The sequence below is a fragment of the Pseudorasbora parva genome, chromosome 17 (genome assembly GCF_024679245.1).
Source record: "Pseudorasbora parva isolate DD20220531a chromosome 17, ASM2467924v1, whole genome shotgun sequence".
NCBI classification, from domain to species: Eukaryota; Metazoa; Chordata; class Actinopteri; order Cypriniformes; family Gobionidae; genus Pseudorasbora; species Pseudorasbora parva.
In genome coordinates this window covers 40,781,601-40,804,202 of record NC_090188.1, presented here as the reverse complement: position 1 = coordinate 40,804,202, position 22,602 = coordinate 40,781,601, and the positions used below count along the sequence as shown (strand labels likewise).

General features: G+C 36.3%; 1 protein-coding gene across 2 annotated transcripts in view; it reads right to left on the bottom strand.

Moving 5' to 3' along the window:
• The window catches only part of wdr11 (WD repeat domain 11), a 151,360-nt gene that overhangs the window by 25,885 nt on the left and 102,873 nt on the right, over positions 1-22,602 (bottom strand). For both annotated transcript variants that reach the window (XM_067421334.1, XM_067421335.1), the window contains exons 17-20: positions 18,926-19,032; positions 18,606-18,720; positions 11,801-11,972; positions 9,951-10,059 (exon numbers count right to left, since the gene is read on the bottom strand). In XM_067421334.1, the coding sequence (XP_067277435.1) occupies positions 9,951-10,059; positions 11,801-11,972; positions 18,606-18,720; positions 18,926-19,032 (503 nt within the window). The remainder of the gene's footprint in view (positions 1-9,950; positions 10,060-11,800; positions 11,973-18,605; positions 18,721-18,925; positions 19,033-22,602) is intronic.

Here is a 22,602-nt window from a genome sequence, read left to right as displayed (position 1 = left end):
TCAGGGCGGGCTTTAGACGATGACGGACAGATGATCAACAGAAACTGACCAATGAGATCATCAGGGCGGGCTTTAGACGATGACGGACAGATGATCAACAGAAACTGACCAATGAGATCATCAGGGCGGGCTTTAGACGATGACGGACAGATGATCACCAGAAACTGACCAATGAGATCATCAGGGCGGGCTTTAGACGATGACGGACAGATGATCACCAGAAACTGACCAATGAGATCATCAGGGCGGGCGTTAGACGATGATGGACAGATGATCACCAGAAACTGACCAATGAGATCATCAGGGCGGGCTTTAGACGATGACGGACAGATGATCAACAGAAACTGACCAATGAGATCATCAGGGCGGGCTTTAGACGATGACGGACAGATGATCACCAGAAACTGACCAATGAGATCATCAGGGCGGGCTTTAGCCGATGACGGACAGATGATCAACAGAAACTGACCAATGAGATCATCAGGGCGGGCTTTAGACGATGACGGACAGATGATCAACAGTAATGTAATCATTCACGTCATCAAAGGCACTTGGGTAGCATTTGTTCAAATCCTAAACGGAGAGCTTGTTTGTATATGCATTCACCTATGTCTCTCTGAAATGATCATGGTGGGCAAATACTCTGTGTATCCTTAAAATAGTTTTTTTTTTTTTACACCGGCAAAGATCGTTTATTCCAGTGTGCGTGCAGACAGGGTTGCCAAGTTTTTACAACAAAACCCGCCAACAACTAGCCCAAAACAATAGCTTCTCGGGGGGTTCTCTGGGAAAAAAATGGCGTTTGGGGGTAAAATGTGTTATTTTGGCAAGGTTGCCTGCTTAAATTCGCACTCATGGGTCTATATATCACATAATAGCCGCTTCAACCCGCGGACATGGAAAACAACCCGCGGGAAAAAACGCGGACTTGGCAACACAGTGCAGATGAGCTCTGTTAACATTTGACAACTAACGTTATGCGTCGCTTTGTTGCTCTGATTGGTTGTAGGTCTATCAAATCGAGGTCTTCCCTGGTTGGGTTGAAACACGCCCCATAATCACAGCCCAATGGAGCATCAGACTCATATTCTGACTAGAGCTGAGGATGACCACGTCAGGCTAAGAGATTTACTCACATTGTAGAGGATTATATGGATTTAAACAATTATAGTTAGTGTGTATATATCTCCAATAAGACCTTCAACAGCATTTGTAACATGCTATTACAAGACGGTGACTTTATAAAATCTCTCAGAAAAGCAATGGGTGAATAAGAAAGGACAAATGTTTTATATAATTTTCCAGTTGTGGAAATCACAATTTAAGAATTCACTGTGGGAATCTGAAAATCTATTCACAGAAGTTTATCTAAAAGCCTCAAAAAAGGATCATACAATACATCTGTGTGAAGGGATTCATAGAGAAGCACATTTCCCTTTAAAATAATGATATGCATGTCTGAGAACTTTGTGAATAGGCTTTTATATTAAACTCTCTGAAGTATGAAATATGAAATCACGAAAGAAATCAAAGTTTCTTGTTCTTCAAAACAAGAATATAATCACTTTGAAAGAGTTACACATTTGTCAACTGCGAAATAAAAACTTTCTAAACAGAATGTGATGACGCACGACCCCTGACTACTTGCTGAAATGATTGGCTTCTGGGATTTACTCTACACAAGAACTCAACATGAGCAATATTTTTAATATTTAAAATTCCTGATATTTCCAGGTTTTCCTCGATCACAAGAACCCTGTAGGAAATACCATATGAATTAATGATAAGTAAATATTTAAAACTGGAAAACACCCAAGTGGGAGCAAAAGTGATGCATACGAATCAATATGCCATTTTTTTTGCAACTGCAGGAAAGATATAGTAAGGCCCAATTCCATCACCTCTTCGTTTTGTGCGTTCATGTGAAGGGGTAGGGGTGTCTCGATTCTCTTTTGGCTGGAGTTGTAGGGCTAAGGGAAGGGCCTTTCAAACTAAGATTTTTCAGCACCACACTTTGGGCAAAGGGGAATAAGGAGTTTTCCTGCATACACCGACTACCGGCTGCTAGAATGCGTGTAGTGATGTTGCCACTCTGGATCGATCCTTTATGTGTCGCCTGGCTGCCAGTTTCTCTGTAGCTTGCTAAACAAGCTATTTTGAGTGATGAGAACAGAAATTAATAATGCAGTTAAAATAAATATCTGGTCATCCTTCATAACGCAGTCGCTATTTACATCACGTATCATCCGTAACCTCTTGCATTACCAACTCTTGCGGCCGGCTCTGATCAGCACTGAATGAAAAGGTTAATTAACAAAGAGAGCAGTTTGACCCGACGGAAAAGCGGCTTCTCCAGTCTTGTATGTTCTGTTTCAATCTGTATCGTCTTAGGAAACTCAAAGGCTCATACGTTTTTGAACTGAAAATAAACACCATTTTCTTAAATCCAAATACAGTGCAAAACAATGTTGGGGTAATTAATCTGTTAAACGTGCCCGCGTCTGATTCGGGTTAGATATAAATCCCATATTTGTGTAGAGTACACAGATATTTGTATAGAGTAAATCCCAGAAGCCAATCATTTCAGCAAGTAGTCAGGGGTCGTGCGTCATCACATTCTGTTCAGAAAGTTTTTATTTCGCAGTTGACAAATGTGTAACTCTTTCAAAGTAATTATATTCTTGTTTTGAAGAACAAGAAACTTTGATTTCTTTCTTTTCTATCTTTCGATATTTCATGCTTCAGAGAGTTTAATATAAAAGCCTATTCACAAAGTTCTCAGACATGCATATCATTATTTTAAAGGGAAATGTGCTTCTCTATGAATCCCTTCACACAGATGTATTGTATGATCCACATCTGGAAATTATATAAAACATTTGTCCTTTCTTATTCACCCATTGCTTTTTTGAGAGATTTTATAAAGTCAACATCTTCATTGCTGTTCATACTGGTTAAATGTTACAGGACACTAATAAAATAATCAGGGCATGATGACGGAAAATGGTGTAGTAGTGGTGTCTCATTTCTTAGAGGAATATTTTCACCCCTATTACTTGCCACTCTGTTTCAAGGGGCAATGGGGAAGCCATAGGGGTAGGGGTTAGCAAAGGGGTATAAAAAATAGAATTGGGATTGGACTTACAAATAGTAAAAAGGTTTACAAATAGTATGGAGCTAGAAATATGACAAAATGATCTGAATTTGAATTGTATAAATCAGAATTATTGACAAGTGTAATCTAACCAAATTAAATATTATGTTGCATGTTACATAGAACTGAATTTGAATTTTTTTAAATGTTGAAATTGAACACATCTGAAATGTTTTAATGACGAAATTGTATAGACATGTATTTTCAAACAGCAGATATGTCTATTTTCTGATTTAATAGACTGTAAATATTCCGTTTTTGAAAATACAGATTCAAGGTTTCAGATGAAAAAGAAATTCAGATCATCAAATTCAATATTCTAAAATTCAGATCATCAAATTCAATATTCTAAAATTCAGATCATCAAATTCAATATTCTAAAATTCAGATCCTCAAATTCAATATTCTAAAATTCAGATCCTCAAATTCAATATTCTAAAATTCAGATCCTCAAATTCAATATTCTAAAATTCAGATTGCAGAAATTCAGATCATACAGAAAGTAGGCCACAGGTCATCAGGGAAGAGTAAAGGATGTCAGAAAAATACAACGGAGCACCATCTGATCATTTCATTTCCTATTTGTAATGGAATAAAGAGAAGATCAAACAGCCCTTTTATACTTTTTTGTTTATTTTAGATTAATGCACGGAAAATTTGGCTAGATTCCTAATTTTTCGTGCGTGATTTACAAATCGCTGATTAGTGAAGAAAATCTAAGCATATACGTCATCTGTCGTTCTCCAGGGTTGAATCCAAAATCCTAAACCCTCACTATTCCCTACTTTAGTCCACTAATACAGTTAACTTGAAGGAGTGAATGAATGTAGATTCGATGAGTTTTCTTTTGGGGGTGGGGGGTGAAGTTGTTAACAATAATAATGGGAAATGCTCTAATGTGGCGTGACCTATTTTTTAACAGTCTATGGCGTGACATTCACAGATCACTGTAGCCCTCAGTTCAAGCAAACGCCGGCACTCACGACATGAACCAATCACCTCCGCTTTACAGCACGAGAGAAATCATGAATGAACACACAGGGCTGTCTGTAAGGGCTCCACATTATCTGTGTCTGGAACAAATCAAAGAGGGTTTTACTTTCCCGACAGGACAAATAAAACATTAAAATAACCAGAATAAAACATTAAAATAACCAGATAATAATTTATTTATTATTATATTCAATGTAAACAGCGCTTGAAAATGGAGTGTAACAAAGTGGTAACAAAGTCGCATTAAGGCTGTCAAAGGAACAACACTCAGCGCGGTGTTTCATACTTAATGATTCAGCGTTTGGAATGAATCATTTGAATGAACGACTCAATGACTCATTCATTAAGACGATCTCTTGCTGCCACCTGGCGGTTTAGTTTCATGTTTAAAAGTATCATTGCATTTTTTTATTTGTATATTCAAATATTAAGAACATCAATCTCATAACATTACTTATTGCCGTTTTATTTTTGCAGTTTAAATTAATTAATTTGATTGGTAAAAGCCCTAGTGTCTTACTATTATAACTGCATTTATTAATCAAATGTAAGAATTTAACATGAAATGCATACATTTAATAAGATTTTAAAAAATGGCCTTTATAAAATGACATAACGCCCTGGGGTAAATATCACAAATATGCAGATTTAAGTATAAGGCCTTTGTAAAAGCTGATAGAGCACTGATGAGAAAATTGCTTCATAATCAATATATTTATACCACTCTACCTGATAGGCCGGAAGTTAATCAATATCAAATCTAATTTTAAAACTTGTGAAAATGCCCAGCGCTATAGTGTAAATGTTTTTTACTTGAAGCAAATGCTTCCTTTACCTTTATTTTCTTGTCAGAGTGCACCAAAATGCTCCGTTTACATATTAAAAACTACTGGGAGGCAATGCCCCAGAGAACCCCCTAAAAGTCTTTAATTCGCAAACGTGTCACCTTTTTCACCACTTGTCAGTTTGCAGGTGTGTATTTGAGGGTATAGGGGGCGATTTCAGATTCAGCCCAGGTCTGTTCAATAGTAGTCTTATAGCAGTAGAAGACTACCGCTTCTTAAACTGTACAGGGCAGGTCCTAGATCAGGCAACTTTTCTGTGCAACTTAACGCGTTTCACAGAAAAAAATGTTTATCTGATAATATAAAATATCTAAAATATTAATCAGCACCCGACCTTATTTAATTGTGCGGTAAACCACGCGAAAAATGCGAAATCTAGCCGAAAACTCTTTTTCCATGCATTAATCTAAAATAAACAAAAAAGTATAAAAGGGCTGTTTGATCTTCTCTTTATTCCATTACAAATAGGAAATGAAATGATCAGATGGTGCTCCGTTGTATTTTTCTGACATCCTTTACTCTTCCCTGATGACCTCTGGCCTACTTTCTGTATGATCTGAATTTTAGAATATTGAATTTGATGATCTGAATTTTAGAATATTGAATTTGAGGATCTGAATTTTAGAATATTGAATTTGATGATCTGAATTTTAGAATATTGAATTTGAGGATCTGAATTTTAGAATATTGAATTTGAGGATCTGAATTTTAGAATATTGAATTTGAGGAACTGAATTTTAGAATATTGAATTTTAGAATATTGAATTTGAGGATCTGAATTTTAGAATATTGAATTTGAGGATCTGAATTTTAGAATATTGAATTTGAGGATCTGAATTTTAGAATATTGAATTTGAGGATCTGAATTTTAGAATATTGAATTTGAGGATCTGAATTTTAGAATATTGAATTTGATAATCTGAATTTTAGAATATTGAATTTTAGAATATTGAATTTGAGGATCTGAATTTTAGAATATTGAATTTGAGGATCTGAATTTTAGAATATTGAATTTGATGATCTGAATTTTAGAATATTGAATTTGATAATCTGAATTTTAGAATATTGAATTTGATAATCTGAATTTTAGAATATTGAATTTTAGAATATTGAATTTGAGGATCTGAATTTTAGAATATTGAATTTTAGAATATTGAATTTGATAATCTGAATTTTAGAATATTGAATTTTAGAATATTGAATTTGAGGATCTGAATTTTAGAATATTGAATTTGAGGATCTGAATTTTAGAATATTGAATTTGAGGATCTGAATTTTAGAATATTGAATTTGATAATCTGAATTTTAGAATATTGAATTTTAGAATATTGAATTTGAGGATCTGAATTTTAGAATATTGAATTTTAGAATATTGAATTTGATAATCTGAATTTTAGAATATTGAATTTTAGAATATTGAATTTGAGGATCTGAATTTTAGAATATTGAATTTGAGGATCTGAATTTTAGAATATTGAATTTGATGATCTGAATTTTAGAATATTGAATTTGAGGATCTGAATTTTAGAATATTGAATTTGAGGATCTGAATTTTAGAATATTGAATTTGAGGATCTGAATTTTAGAATATTGAATTTGAGGATCTGAATTTTAGAATATTGAATTTGATGATCTGAATTTTAGAATATTGAATTTGAGGATCTGAATTTTAGAATATTGAATTTGAGGATCTGAATTTTAGAATATTGAATTTGATAATCTGAATTTTAGAATATTGAATTTTAGAATATTGAATTTGAGGATCTGAATTTTAGAATATTGAATTTGAGGATCTGAATTTTAGAATATTGAATTTGATGATCTGAATTTTAGAATATTGAATTTGAGGATCTGAATTTTAGAATATTGAATTTGATGATCTGAATTTTAGAATATTGAATTTGATAATCTGAATTTTAGAATATTGAATTTGAGGATCTGAATTTTAGAATATTGAATTTGAGGATCTGAATTTTAGAATATTGAATTTGAGGATCTGAATTTTAGAATATTGAATTTGAGGATCTGAGTTTTAGAATATTGGATTTGAGGATCTGAATTTTAGAATATTGAATTTGAGGATCTGAGTTTTAGAATATTGGATTTGAGGATCTGAATTTTAGAATATTGAATTTGATAATCTGAATTTTAGAATATTGAATTTGAGGATCTGAATTTTAGAATATTGAATTTGAGGATCTGAATTTTAGAATATTGAATTTGAGGATCTGAGTTTTAGAATATTGGATTTGAGGATCTGAATTTTAGAATATTGAATTTGATAATCTGAATTTTAGAATATTGAATTTGAGGATCTGAATTTTAGAATATTGAATTTGAGGATCTGAATTTTAGAATATTGGATTTGAGGATCTGAATTTTAGAATATTGAATTTGATGATCTGAATTTTAGAATATTGGATTTGAGGATCTGAATTTTAGAATATTGAATTTGAGGATCTGAATTTTAGAATATTGAATTTGAGGATCTGAATTTTAGAATATTGAATTTGAGGATCTGAATTTTAGAATATTGAATTTGAGGATCTGAATTTTAGAATATTGAATTTGAGGATCTGAATTTTAGAATATTGAATTTGATGACCTGAATTTTAGAATATTGGATTTGAGGATCTGAATTTTAGAATATTGAATTTGAGGATCTGAATTTTAGAATATTGAATTTGATAATCTGAATTTTAGAATATTGAATTTGATGATCTGATTTTTAGAATATTGAATTTGAGGATCTGAATTTTAGAATATTGAATTTGAGGATCTGAATTTTAGAATATTGAATTTGAGGATCTGAATTTTAGAATATTGAATTTGATGATCTGAATTTTAGAATATTGAATTTGAGGATCTGAATTTTAGAATATTGAATTTGAGGATCTGAATTTTAGAATATTGAATTTGAGGATCTGAATTTCAGAACATTGAATTTGATGATCTGAATTTTAGAATATTGAATTTGAGGATCTGAATTTTAGAATATGGAAATTGATGATCTGAATTTTAGAATATTGAATTTGATGATCTGAATTTTAGAATATTGAATTTGAGGATCTGAATTTTAGAATATTGAATTTGAGGATCTGAATTTTAGAATATTGAATTTGAGGATCTGAATTTTAGAATATTGAATTTGAGGATCTGAATTTTAGAATATTGAATTTGAGGATCTGAATTTCAGAACATTGAATTTGATGATCTGAATTTTAGAATATTGAATTTGAGGATCTGAATTTTAGAATATGGAAATTGATGATCTGAATTTTAGAATATTGAATTTGATGATCTGAATTTTAGAATATTGAATTTGAGGATCTGAATTTTAGAATATTGAATTTGAGGATCTGAATTTTAGAATATTGAATTTGAGGATCTGAATTTTAGAATATTGAATTTGAGGATCTGAATTTTAGAATATTGAATTTGATGATCTGAATTTCTTCTTCATCTGAAATCTTGAATCTGTATTTTCAAAAACTGAATATTTACAGTCTATTACTTCAGAACAAAATATCTGCTGTTTGAAAATACATGTCTATACAATTTCTGCATTAAAACATTTCAGATGTGTTCAATTTACAAGGTTCTATATTCAACATTTAAAAAAAATCAAATTCAGGACTATGTAAAATGCAACACAATATTTAATTTTGTTCGATTACACTTGTCAATAATTCAGATTTATACAATTCAAATTCAGATCATTTTGTCATATATCTAGCTCCATAAAATAGTAAATGTAATGCACATCCATAAATGTACAAGCAAGTTTTTAATCTACTTGACAATAAAGCTTCACTGACAGTAACTTGTTTATTTTCACATTGCTCAGCATTTCATTCAGATGTTCTTGTCTCTATAAAAAAAAAAAATGTGTGCCAGAAGGAAAGGACTGGACCGCAGAAAGTTCAAAATCTCAAAAATCATGGTCATGTTTACGCGTATAAAACTCAGAGAGAGAGTTTGCTGATTCCTGTCAGTGCTGTGCACACTCGATTTCCTGTTATTGGTGATCAGTTATTGTGTCTCGTATTTAATGTTAATTTAGGGGGTTTGATGTTTCATGAAAATCAACAGGCTACCTTCAAACATTCTGGATTTTTTTTTTTTAAAAGTGCTTAGGTAACGTGCACAAAAACCCTGCTGCTCCTGATGACTAATTGATTTATTAATGCTGTGTGCAAGTCATATAATGATGTGAATGGGTAACAAGTCTATGAGAGCAAAACTGTGAGAAACCGAACAGTATTTATCTGATTTTTTTTTACCTCATATCCCGACAAGTCTCATCAAGTTTTCCCATCGGTTTCCCAATAGCGGCGCGATCATAGATACATACCATGTAGATCCTCATTCGACCGATCTGCGCAGGCACTAATGAGGATTCTATATATATATATATATGATCGTGGCTCTATTTGACCTCATTAGACGGAAGTTAGAGCCGATGGGAAAACTTGATGAGACTCGTCGGGGTATGAGGTAAAAAAAAAATAGATAAATACTGTTCAGTTTCTCACAGTTTTGCTCTCATAGACTTGTTACCCATTCACATCATTATATGACTGGCACACAGCAACGGTTGAGTTAAAAATCTTCATTTGTGTTTGACTGAAGAAACAAACACACCTACATGTTGGATGCACTGGGGGTAAGCAGATACACATCTACTTTTCATTTTTGGGTGAACTAACCCTTTAATAGTGAGGAATTGGACCCTAAACTAAAGTGTTATCAAAAGTTTTCTGATATGAATGCAGAAACTTTTGATTTACCTCATGTCTTTGCTCTAACACCTAAGGATAAAACCATTGTGCCTGAAGGTCAGATTTTGTCAGTGGTTTCAATGAAGATATAGTTATCACAGCAGACTAAAGGACAATGTGCTGGGAATGACTTTTGAATGGAAACGGATGAGACAGAATAATGAAGCCGTCACGCACATATGAGTGATGTCCATGGTGAATGTGTCAGACCACGGCTGCAGCAGCAGAAAGGCCTTCAGTGTGAGAGCAGCTCGAGGCAGCAGAAGATAGGGACACCATACTGGATCTGAAACAGAGACCACAGAGGCACCAATTCAAACTAGTCTACTCCACATCTGTCTGATGGCATGACCCATTTAAAGCCCTGAAAATTTTAATTTCATAAATAAAGTATACGCATATGCACATACAAACTGGAGGATAAATGGTCCCCAACATATTAATTAGCTATCCGAATGCAGACTTGCCATTGATTGTTAGTTTTCTTAAAAGGATAGTTCACCTAAAAATGAAAATTCTGTCATCATTTACTCTCCCTCAAGTTGTTCTAAACCTGTGGGTAACCAAACAGTTGATGGTCCCCCCTTAACTCCCACAGTATATGAAAAAAACAAAAAACAAAACAAAACATGGAAGTCAATGGGGAGCATCACCTGTTCGGTTACCCACATCCTTCAAACAGCTTGAGAGTGAGGAAAACACAGATTTTTCATTTTTGGGTAAACTATCCCTTCAATATAAACTGCCTGTCAAAAATGTAAATTCTTGGCCAAAACCAAAAATTTGTGACACATTGGGCTGATCGTTTGGATTTGTCTGTGAGAGACTCTCACCACACAAGGTCACATTAACTCTGAACCTCTTTTCCAGCTATATATCACCCATCACCATTTACATTTCTAATTAGATCTAATTAAACCTTTTCACATGCACACTGTTTTCTTCCACGAAAAACAATTTGTTGAATACTAAAATAATGGTTTCTAGTCACTTGTTCTGCATTGTTGTATATTTAAATTGAAAAAAAAAAAAAAAAAAAAAAAAAAACATCTTTATTTAAACTTATTATAAACTGTTATAGACAAACCCTAAAATACAACACTTGGCGTTAGTAGAGGATTAATTGGCTGAATCTCACAAGACCGGCCAAGAACACACTCAGATCACCGGATCACACTTCTCCCCAAACTTAAAACACAATCAATTCAATCAGTAACACTTAAAGCATTTATTTATAATATTTACAGAATCCTTGTTAAGTCTGAAATTGGTTTTCTATCATGAGTCTTAATGCTTTATACCATATCAAGGTGTTCAATGAATATATAAGTATTATATTGCATTATAACTGTTTTTACAATTCTTCATGAGACCATACAATGCATTATAAAGTGCATTACAAGGCAACGATTAATGCATTCAAATGCTCTTATAATGCATTATATATAAAGGCTTTGAGTAAGTGTAAAATTAAAACACTAATAAAGTAAAAATATTTTGAAGTTCAGCCATGAAACTCAGTTTCTGTTCTGATTGGTTTCAATTTAACTCCACAGACAATTTTATCCATTATTACTTCCGTTTATAACCACAATGCATCCAAACGAATACAACTCAGTGCTCTATTTAAATTCTTATTCTAGCCCCTCCGCCTCCCCAGCACCACCTGCCTAGATCTGCTATAGTCTCTCCCTCTCTCTCTCTCTCTCTCTCTCTCTCTCTCTCTCTCTCTCTCTCTCTCTCTCTCTCTCTCTCTCTCTCTCTCTCTCTCTCTCTCTCTCTCTCTCTCTCTCTCTCTCTCTCTCTCTCTCTCTCTCTCTCTCTCTCTCTCTCTCTCTCTCTCTCTCTCTCCTCTCTCTCTCTCAGCAGAAGCTAGTTGTACTTTCTCTGCAGCAGCAGTGTAGTCCACAAAACATATGTGCATTTCATTTGCATTTCTACTATCCCTAGAGCTGTCATGACTGAAACCAATTTTAGGACCTTTAAAAAAATTAACCTGTGACCTTTTTTCAGCGAAAACCACTCACCTGTCAGGTCCTGCTCGTCCATTCTGTAACTGGCAGACTTCATGGCCATCTCCAGCACTCTTACACAGCCATCATCTGATGCCAGCACCACTTTATCTGACGTACACCAGTCGATATCCAGAATCCTATAATTCACGTTCCGCCCCACTCTGATGCTGCTCACCATCTGCACCTGTAGATGTATGTGATAACCAGTGTTATGTAATAAGATTACTTTTTCAAGTAACTAGTAAAATAACGCATTGCTTTTCAAATTTACAACAAAATATCTGAGTTACTTTTTCAAAAAGGTAACGCGTTACTTTTTCACATTTATGTGACTGACAGCTCTCTCTTCTTCCCATGGCGAGAGAAATTAAGGCATTGTGTGTGAACAGGTTATTGTGGTTCTAGATTAAATTTGAGCAGTATTCCTCAAAATGAATAAAATCAGTCAAAAGCAAAATCAGACTATGCAAACCTTCAGTAAACTAAATGTTAAATAAAACAAATATTTGTATGCATTTAATCTACCTTTATTGACCAATTTGCTGCTGACCTTTGATGATTCAGTTAAACCATGAGCAAAATTAACAAGATTTTTTTTTAATTATTGGTAAAACTTTTTTTCTCCTGCATCCTATTCTTCCATTATCTAGAATGGCAGCACAGCACAGCTGCGGCCTCTACTGTTAATGTGTTCATTTTTATTTTTGCCTCTCAAACCTATTTTAATTTTGTTTATGAAGAGGTCTTTACATTTGCACAAAAATATATTTTTGTTATAAAAAAACAAAAACAAAAAATAAGCCAAGCCCAGGTGAGAAAAAGTAACGCAAAAGTATCATAATGCATTACTTTTCTTAAAAAGTAACTAAGTAACTCAATTAGTTACTTTTTAAGGGAGTAATGCAATAATGTAATGCATTGCTTTTCAAAGTAACTTTCCCCAACACTGGTGATAGCATGATCTTAATAGGGATATACAGACAGTGAAAAGTCCAAATGTTGATACTGTAGGATTATCAGCACTCTTTGGCCCCGTCCACACGAAGCCAGAGCTTTCCCAATCCAATTATTTTGTTCCCCTTGTTTCAAGAAATATATGCGTCCACACGAGATTACAGAAACCAACTAAAAACTATGTAGTTTTCATGCCAGGCCAGTGTGTGGCGCTGTAATTCTGCCACAGAAATACACAAAAAACGGAGAAGAAGAGTTGTGGCTAGCAGGGGTATAGCAGTGGTAGGAGGTGAAGAAAAATCTCACGATAAATAACAATAAATACATTTGCTACTTAACAGATGTGTTTTATTAATGCCTACACCAACCCCAACCCAAAACATACCCTTACAATAATGTAGATACGGTAATTAAATGACGCGATATGGATGTGGGCATGCCAGAGCTCGTAGTTGTATCCCTTAACTCTTTCACCGTGCTGGACGTAGTGTGATGACCACCATTTCAGAAAATATACGGATTCGCTGTACAGATGAAAACGGAAGATTGTCGTTTTCAGATTTATCCACTTTGGGACCCGGTTTCAAAAACTATCGGATTCATGCATCTAAAACGGCAGATCCGTGTGGACGAAACGCTGATACGGTACAAAATTTATACGCATAAAGCTAAATGCGTCTCCTTGTGGACGGGGCCTTATACTAGGACTCTGTTGAATGCCTGAATCTGATTGGTTGACAAACGTTTCTAAGGTGTGGATTATTTTCAGGAAAACGCACGGCAAAAGAATCTCCCGGCAGGTCTTGACCGCATTACAGTTCCAACTCACTGCTGTTAATTTAAATGTCTTTACAGCTCACATCAGCAAATAAAGATAGTAAACAAAAGGACAAAATGACTAGTTATTTCCATGTTTTATTATGACTAGAAAATAATCAAAACAATGTTTTGACTTAACCCACCGGTGAAGCTAAAAATGATTGTTTTTGAATTCTACATATGAAATGGCAGCTCTTATCAGTTGGCCAGTGGGGTGGAGGCCCCAGTTTGACCTAAAAAAATGTAGTGGCAGCAGCAGAAAAAAAAGGACTCAAACGTAACCACTTGGTCACCGTCTGGAGCCATGTGAGAGCAGACTGATTGCTATACAAGAATGGGAAGAAGTGCTTCCAATCATTGTGTTCTTGTGCAAGCAATGGTTCCCTCCAAAGAAAGATATGCAGCCACCATCACTTTGCATCAAAATGGCCTTACATGCAAGGGAATTGCTGCCAAGAATACTGCACCTAAAATAACCATTTACTGGCTCATCAAGAACTTCAAGACAAGAGGTTAAAGGGTTAGTTCACCCAAAATTGAAATTTATGTCATTAACTCCTCACCCTAATGTCGTTCCACACCCGTAAGACCTCCGTTCATCAATGGAACACAGTTTAAGATATTTTATATTTAGTCCAAGAGCGTATCTAAGTGTATGCACACTATACTGTCCATGTCCAGAAAGGGAATAAAAACATCATCACAGTAGTCCATATGAGACATCAGTGGGTTAATTAGAGTCTCTTGAAGCATCCAAAATACATTTGGGTCCAAAAATAACAAACATTGTCTTCTCTTCTGTGTTCCTCCAAAATGATTCAAACTGTTCATGAATCAGTGAATCGATCATTGATTTAGGTCGTCACTGTCACATGATTTCAGCAAGGGGGTAATCTAGCGCTCGGAAAGCGTTCCACCCCTAGGGGCGGCTATTGCTAACCAAGCCATCACCTGCTGTTAGCATCCCATTGACTCCCATTCATTTTTGAGTCACTTTGACAGTGAATAACTTTACATCTGAGACGTTTAAAGACTCCATTTGTCCATTGTTTATTTCTAAAGAAACACGACAATGCATAAAAGGCTCCATTATCTTGCATCTTACACTATCGCCCCGCAGAAGCAGTTTTTGTAAAAATAGGCTAACGATTGCGTCATAACCAACGCGACTCTGTCGCACAGTAGAGAAATAACCGTATAGACAGGAGGAGACGCTCAGAAGCAATCTTTTACTGTCTATGAGACAGTCGGGGGGACGTGGAGACATAAAGTCTGATAAAGTCAAGGGAGAAGAATGTGGAGAAGCCGATAGTGAGCAAAAAGCAACGGGACAAAACATTTAAACAACGGGATTCAGATTTCACTTTCCACAACTACTAGAAGACCTACAACTGTCAGACAGGTTGCTTACATCACATCTACATCGTCAAGCTCAGTCTGAGCCTGCGCAGTACGCTCAGCCTTAAGGAAGTGAGTGCTTCTAATTGATCTCACTTTCCGCCGTTGAAGTCAATGGGATAGCTCTGTCCATTTCTTTTACTGTCTATGGATTTCAGTAGGGATGCACCGAATATTCGGCAACCGAAATTATTCGGCCGAAAATAGCCAAAAAAAGCACTTTCGGCATTCGGCCGAATAAGTAAAAAGGCCGAATAATTTTGGCCGAACAATGACGTTTTTAATGACGCGATCAAAAAGTAACCCACGTAGAGTGAGAGCTGCGTGCTTTATGCAGCAAACATGTCAGCAGTGTGGAAGCACTGTTTAGTGCTGAAATTTAGTGCTCATGTCATCGATGAGAAGAGGAACCGACTTTCATGTGAGAAAGCAGAGAAGCTACTTTTCATAAAGAAGAACCTGCCACTTTTCCTGAAGAAGTAGGCTAAGTAGGCTTATGTCTAAGACAGTTATTTATTTGTTGTGGGTTCATCCACATTTTTTGCACTATTCAATGCACATTAGTTGTTGTAGACATACAGAGTTACATTCTTTCAGCAGTCAGTTATAGGCCTAACATAGGCTATTCAAGAAGGGGGGCTTCTAAGATGGCCAAATAAAAATATATTTTTTATTTTACTAATTATTTATTTTAAGTTATGTTGTGCTTAGTTTGTATAATATCTGCTGGAATGTTAAAAAAAAATCCAGTGTTAAATAAATATTTTGAAATTGTATTTTTGTTATTTGATTTATTTCTCTGAAAAGCCACACAAAATAGTAAAAAGCAAATTTTTACTATTTAATTATTGTAATGGTAAAAAAAAATTGCCAAATAAATGGAAAAAATGCGAAACACCGCGTTCGGTATTCGGCCTTCGGTCTTCGGCCAAGCATTTCATTATTATTCGGTTTCGGCTTCGGCCAAGAATTTCATTTCGGTGCATCCCTAGATTTCAGCAGTTTGGCAGTTTGACGCGATCCGAACTGCTGAAATCACGTGACATTGGCGACCCGAATCATTGATCGATTCACTGATTAATGAACAGCTTGAATCTTTTTGGAGGAACACGGAAGAGAAGACAATGCTGAATAAAGTCATAGTTTTTGATAGTCTCATAGTGAAGAGATTCTAATCAACCAACTGATGTCACATTTGGACTACTTTGATGATGTTTTTATTCCCTTTCTGGACAGTATAGTGTGCGTAGACTGCATATGCTCGGGACTAAATATAAAATATCTTAAACTGAGGTCCAATGAAGAATGGAGGTCTTACGGGTGAGGAAAGACATTAGGGTGAGCCATTAATGACATAAATTTCATTTTTGGGTGAACTAACCCTTTAAACTGGAGTGAAGAAAGCAAGTGGTACGACCATCTACTCCTGAGAAGTCGGCTACAGAACCGTGTCACCTGCAGTGTAGATCTCGAGGCCAAGACATTTGGACAACGGACTGGTGCCAAGAAGGGCAGGATAGAAGCCACTTCTCTCCAAGAAAAAAAAAATCAAGAACAGACTGAAATTCATCAGGAAGTACAAGATTGGAAAGCAGAAGACATGTGCAAAGTTATTTTCTCTGATGAAGCACTCTTCAAACTGTTTGGGGCATCTGGAAATTCAATTGTCCTGAGAAGAAAAGGTACCATGAGCCCAGTGTCAGGTCAACAGTGAAGCATCCTGAGACCATCCATATGTGTGGGATTGCTTTTCATCAAAGGCAGTGAGTGAACTCACAATTCAGCCCAACATCACTGCCATGAATAAAGAACGGTATCAAAATGTCACTTCTCCCAACAAGAGCAATTTGGTGATGATTTGTGTATTTTCTGGCAAGACAGAGCACCATGTCAAAAGGCAAAAGTGGTAATGAAGTGCCTCTGAGATTACATTGAATTGGAGATTACATTGGATCTGTGGCCTGCCAACTCCCCAGATTTTGATCTCATAGAGAACATGTGAACAATCCACAAAAGGTAAGAGGACAAGCAAAAGTCTTCAAATTGTGATCGACTTCATTGAACTCAATGGACCCCATAACTGCCATTATAAAGCTTGGAAGTGTCAGGATATTTATTAATATAACTCCAATTGTGTTTGTCAGAAAGAAGAAAGTCACATGCACCTAGGATGGCTTGAATAAATCAAGGAGGTTATAATTTTTTTTTTTAAAGAGGACTAATCCTTTAAGAAACAACATTTTGCTTGTTTATCTGTTTTTATTGTTGATTTAAACAATGCTTTTAAATGTGTTTCCATTTTAGATGTATGACTCTTGTCTAGATACCACCATTGGTCTCTCTGACTCGGTCCACAACTGGTTTTCTTCTTATCTCACTGGGAGAACTGAACATGTTGCGTTAGGAGAAGCTACATCCCTGTCACACAATGTCACCTGCGGTGTTCCTCAAGGCTCAGTGCTCGGCCCCACCCGTTCATACTCTACATGCTCCCCCTTGGCCGTCTCATCAACCGGCATGGGATTTCTTTTCACTGCTATGCTGATGACACTCAACTTTACTTTAGGACAAGTTCATCTCCCTCTGCTGACCTCACACCATCCACTTTGATCACTTGCCTGGATGAGATAAAGGCGTGGATGAAGCAAAACTTTCTGCAGCTAAACAGCTCCAAGACTGAAGCTATCCTAGTCGGCACGCCACTTCAGGTCCAGAAGTCCGTTATCACCAGCATTGCTTTCTCTGATCAGGTCATTCCTCTTTCCACTTCAGTCACCAATCTGGGGGTCAGAATGGAATCACAGCTTACTTTTGAAGCGCACATCAAACACCTGTGAAAGACCTCCTTCTTCCACCTCAGAAACATTGCCAAACTTCGTCCCATTCTATCACTGGCTGATGCGGAGAAGCTTGTCCATGCCTTTATCTCCTCCAGGCTGGACTACTGCAATGCGCTCCTTATTGGCATCCCTAGCAAAAATCTCCAGAGGCTGCAGTGTATTCAGAACAGCGCTGCTAGGATCCGCATGAGGGTGCGCAAATACGACCATATCACCCCCATTCTAAAATCACTCCACTGGCTTCCTGTGTCGTTCAGGATCGAGTACAAGATCTCTCTCCTTACCCACCAGTGCATCCATGGTGATGCTCCCTCCTATCTCAAGGAACTCCTCACCACACAAACAGCCACTCGTAACCTCCGCTCTGTTTCGCTGTATCGCCTCAAAACTCCCACAGCCAATCTCCGTACTCTGGGAGATCGGGCCTTCTGCTCTGCAGCCCCCAGTCTGTGGAATGCTCTCCCTGACCACCTGCGGACCCCACAGACTATAGATGCTTTTAAGCGTGGTCTTAAAACCCACCTTTTTAGCAGAGCTTTTAATTGACTTGCTACTTGTTTAATTTATTTTATTTTATTTTTCGGTTTTATTTATTTATTGTTGTTCATTGTTTTTTTTTGTTTTTTAATTCTGTAGCACTGAGATTTTGTTTAATATAAAGTGCATTATAAATAAAATTTATTATTATTATTATTTTTATTATTAGATAGAAAATGGGGAATTGCTAAGATGGCCGCAGAGCAAAATCAAGTAGTGATGCTTTTTCTCAAAAAAAAAAAAAAAAAAAAAAAATGAACAACACACACCTCTTTGGTATCCCAGACCTCGGCACCGTCTGTGTACATCACCAAAAGTTTTTGGTTGCCTTTGCCTGGAGCAAAACGAATCTTCTTAACCCACCCGCGGTGGGTAGGTACACCCCTGAAAAATATAAATGAGTGTGACATTTTATCAACAAAGTAAAAGTGTGTTTGATGCACACAGTTGTACTTTTCCAACTCAGTCCTCAGTATGTGTCATTTCAGTTCAGTAAGTAGTTCACCAGTTTTAGAATGAAATCAGTTTACACACAAACTAGACTAGAGACATGTTTGACTTGAGTTATTAGTGATATATACATTTGTACCTTGAAAGACGGGCCTTTAGGTCCCAAAAATTGAGGTTTCCATCAACATCTCCCAGCACTAGAGTGTCTCCTTTCCATGCAATACAGGCAATACTTCCCATACTGCCCTGAAAACGAGAAGAAGAACTTTAGTTTCCTGCGTAGAAGACACAGGACACAGGTAATATGCCACAACACCAATACAATTGTCACAATGTTGCATTTAAAAAGGTTTTAAGAAAACACAAAGTTAATCTCCAAACTAAAACATATAGAGCTGTGGTTCTTTTTAGAGCGACATCCCCCGTGAAGCATTTAATCCTTCTGCTTACACCTTTCTTCCACTTAGACTGCAGTCATACCTTTTTCAATATGGGACAATATTTGCCCCTTAAACTGATTTTTTTTTCAGTGCATGTTTTTGCCTTTAAAAATACCTTTATAAAATAAATACTGCTTTAAATAAAAACATTTCCAATAGAGAAATATGCAATAATGGCAAAAACTAAGTGATTTTTTAAAATATTAAACTTCCAGTAAGTGGTGGTAACACACTGTCTTTATGAGTGAGTCATCCCATACAGTTATTCATTCCTACGTTTGTTCATTCATTCTTCAATCGATCTCTATGCTCTGTTACTACAATCCTGCCAAATACATGCTCCGTTTAATGCTATTTTAAGGTGAAGAGAATTAAATTAACAAAACGCATATGCAAACAAAATGTTAAGTTTTGCTGTCACCCCAAGTACCCGTTTGAGCGTTTGAGAACCACTGACATAGAGCGATAACAAATGCCAACAGATTCAACAAATACAGAACTTAAGATGTGAAGTCAGAAGTCTGAGAGTCTGTCCCAGGTTATTTTCTAACATTCAGGAGGATATTTGCAATGCGGCATTATATCACTCTGATAAGAAAATCTTATTTCATAGATTAATATTGACATGCTGCTGGGACATCTTCAAGTAACCCTAATCTAAAGATTCATAAATATCCCAAAGCGGGGTCAGCGCATGCTGAGGGTCACAGAGCGCAGAAGTCACCAACTTTCTGCAGAGTCAATAGCTCCAGACCTCCAAACTTCTGTGGCCTTCAGATGAGCTTAAGATCAGTGTGTAGAGAGCTTCATAGAATGAGTTTCCATGGCCGAGCAGCTCATCCAAGCCTTACATCACCAAGAGCAATGCAAAGCGTGGGATGCAGTGGAGTAAAGCAGCCGCCACTGGACTCTAGAGCAGTGAGACGTGTTCTCTGAGTGACCAATCACGCTTCAGTCTGACAATCCCATGGACGAGTCTGGGTTTAGCGGTTGCCAGAAGAACAGGACTTGCCTGACTGAATTGTCCCAAGTGTAAAGTTTGATGGAGGGGGAATTATGTTGTGGGGTTGGTTTCAGGGGTTTGGCTTGGCCCCTTAGTTCCAAAGCGTCGGTACATAAAGACATGGATGAGCGAGTTTGGTGTGGAGGAACTTGACTGGCCTGCTCAGAGTCCTGAGCTCAACCCTTTAGATCGACTTTGGGATGAATTAGAGCGGAGACTGAGAGCCAGGCCTTCTCGTCCAACATCAGTGCCTGACCTCACAAACGTGCTTCTAGAAGAATGGTCACAAATCCCCATAAACACACTCCTAAACCTTGAGGAAAGCCTTCCCAGAAGAGCTGAAGCTGTTAGAGCTGCAAAGGGGGAGCTGACTCCATATTAAACCCTCAGATTAAGAATGGGATGGCATTAAAGTCCATGTGCATGTAAAGACAGATGGCCCAAAACCTTTGGCAATATAGTATAGTATGTATATACACAGCAATTTTAAACATGTTGTGATATGTTGAGTATTACAATAACATGTATTGCTAAATATTGTGATTTATAAAATGTTGTGTTCAACTGCAAATATCCACCCCCCAAAAAAAGTTCTCAGCCTGTTAATTTTACATCTTCATATCCATCTTCTTTGTTCCTTTTTTGCTTAATATTTTCTTTCATCTTATTTTATTTTAAAGAAATTACAGTTGAATTAACAGAATTAACCCAACAAAGTAAAAGAACAGATGAATAGGGCATGAGATACTGATAAACAAGAATATGAGTTATGTGTCACTGGTTATGCTGAAGACATATATGTGGCGCTTACAAACTCAAAATACACAATAAAGCAAACGGATCTGAACAGCTGATCAGAAATAGGCATTGTGGATTGTGAAAAAAGCCATGCAGGAGATAAAAGGATAATGAGGATGAAGAAGAGAGCGATTTTCTCTCCATATCCTCTTTCATCTCAAAAGTTTGAAACTGCAGATTTTATACAAAACATTGCAAGGAAATGTTTGAAAACTCCTTTGATCTTATACAGAAGAGTGTGTACAGCTGTATTCAGGATATTTCACTTTAAAAAATTATCTGAAAATTGAATCTACTTTCTTTATGTATGCCATATTATATAGTGATGGGACAAAGCAGGCTTTAATAGCACAAAAATGTAAGTTTATGTATAAAGTAATTATTTTGGAATAACTGGGTGTGACATTCACTTTATTACAAAATGTGTGAGGAAATGTAGCATTCAAAATGATAAAGAAATTGAGAGCGCATGATGGTTTTTAGCTTTATATACAGTGGGGCAAAAAAATATTTAGTCAGCCACCAATTGTGCAAGTTCTCCCACTTAAAAAGATGAGAGAGGCCTGTAAATCTCCTCATAAGCACACTTAAGCTATGAGAGACAGAATGAGAAAAAATTGTCTGATTTTTAAAGAATTTATTTGCAAATTATGGTGGAAAATATGTTTTTGGTCCATAACAAAAGTTAATCTCAATACTTTGTTTTATATCCTTTGTTGGCAATGACAGTGGTCAAACGTTTTCTGTAAGTTGCCACAAGGTTTTTACACACTGTTACTGGTAGTTTAGCTCATTTTCCCATGTATATCTCCTCTAGAGCAGTGATGTTTTGGGGCTGTCGCTGGGCAACACAGATTTTAAACTCCCTCCAAAGATTTTTTATGAGGTTGAGATCTGGAGACTCCAGGACCTTGAAATGTTTCTTACGAAGCCACTCCTTCGTTACCCGGGCAGTGCGTTTGGGATGATTGTCATGCTGGAAGACCCAGCCACATTTCATATTCAATGCCCTTGCTGATGGAAGGAGGTTTTTACTCAAAATCTTATGATACATGGCCCCATTTATTCTTTCCTTTACACAGATCAGTCATCCTGGTCCCTTTGCCGAAAAACAGGCCCAAAGCATGATGTTCCCAACTCCATGCCTCACAGTAGGTATGGTGCAACTCAGCATTCTTTCTCCTCCAAACACGACAAAATGAGTTTTTATTTTAGATCATCTGACCATCTGACATTCTCCCAATCCTCTTATGGATCATCTAAATGCTCTCTAGCAAACTTCAGATCGGCCCAGACATGTACTGGCTTAACCAGGGGGACACGTCTGCCACTGCAGGATTTGCGTAGTGTCTCACTATTGGAAGCCTTTGTTACTTTGGTCCCAACTTTGCAGGTCATTCACTAGGTCCCCCGTGTGGTTCTGGGATTTTTGCTCACCGATATTGTGATCATTTTGACCCCACAGGGTGAGATCTTGGGTGGAGCCCCAGATCGAGGGAGATAATCAGTGGTTTTGTACGTCTTTAATTTTCTAATAATTGCTCCCACAGTCGATTTCTTTACACCAGGCTGCTT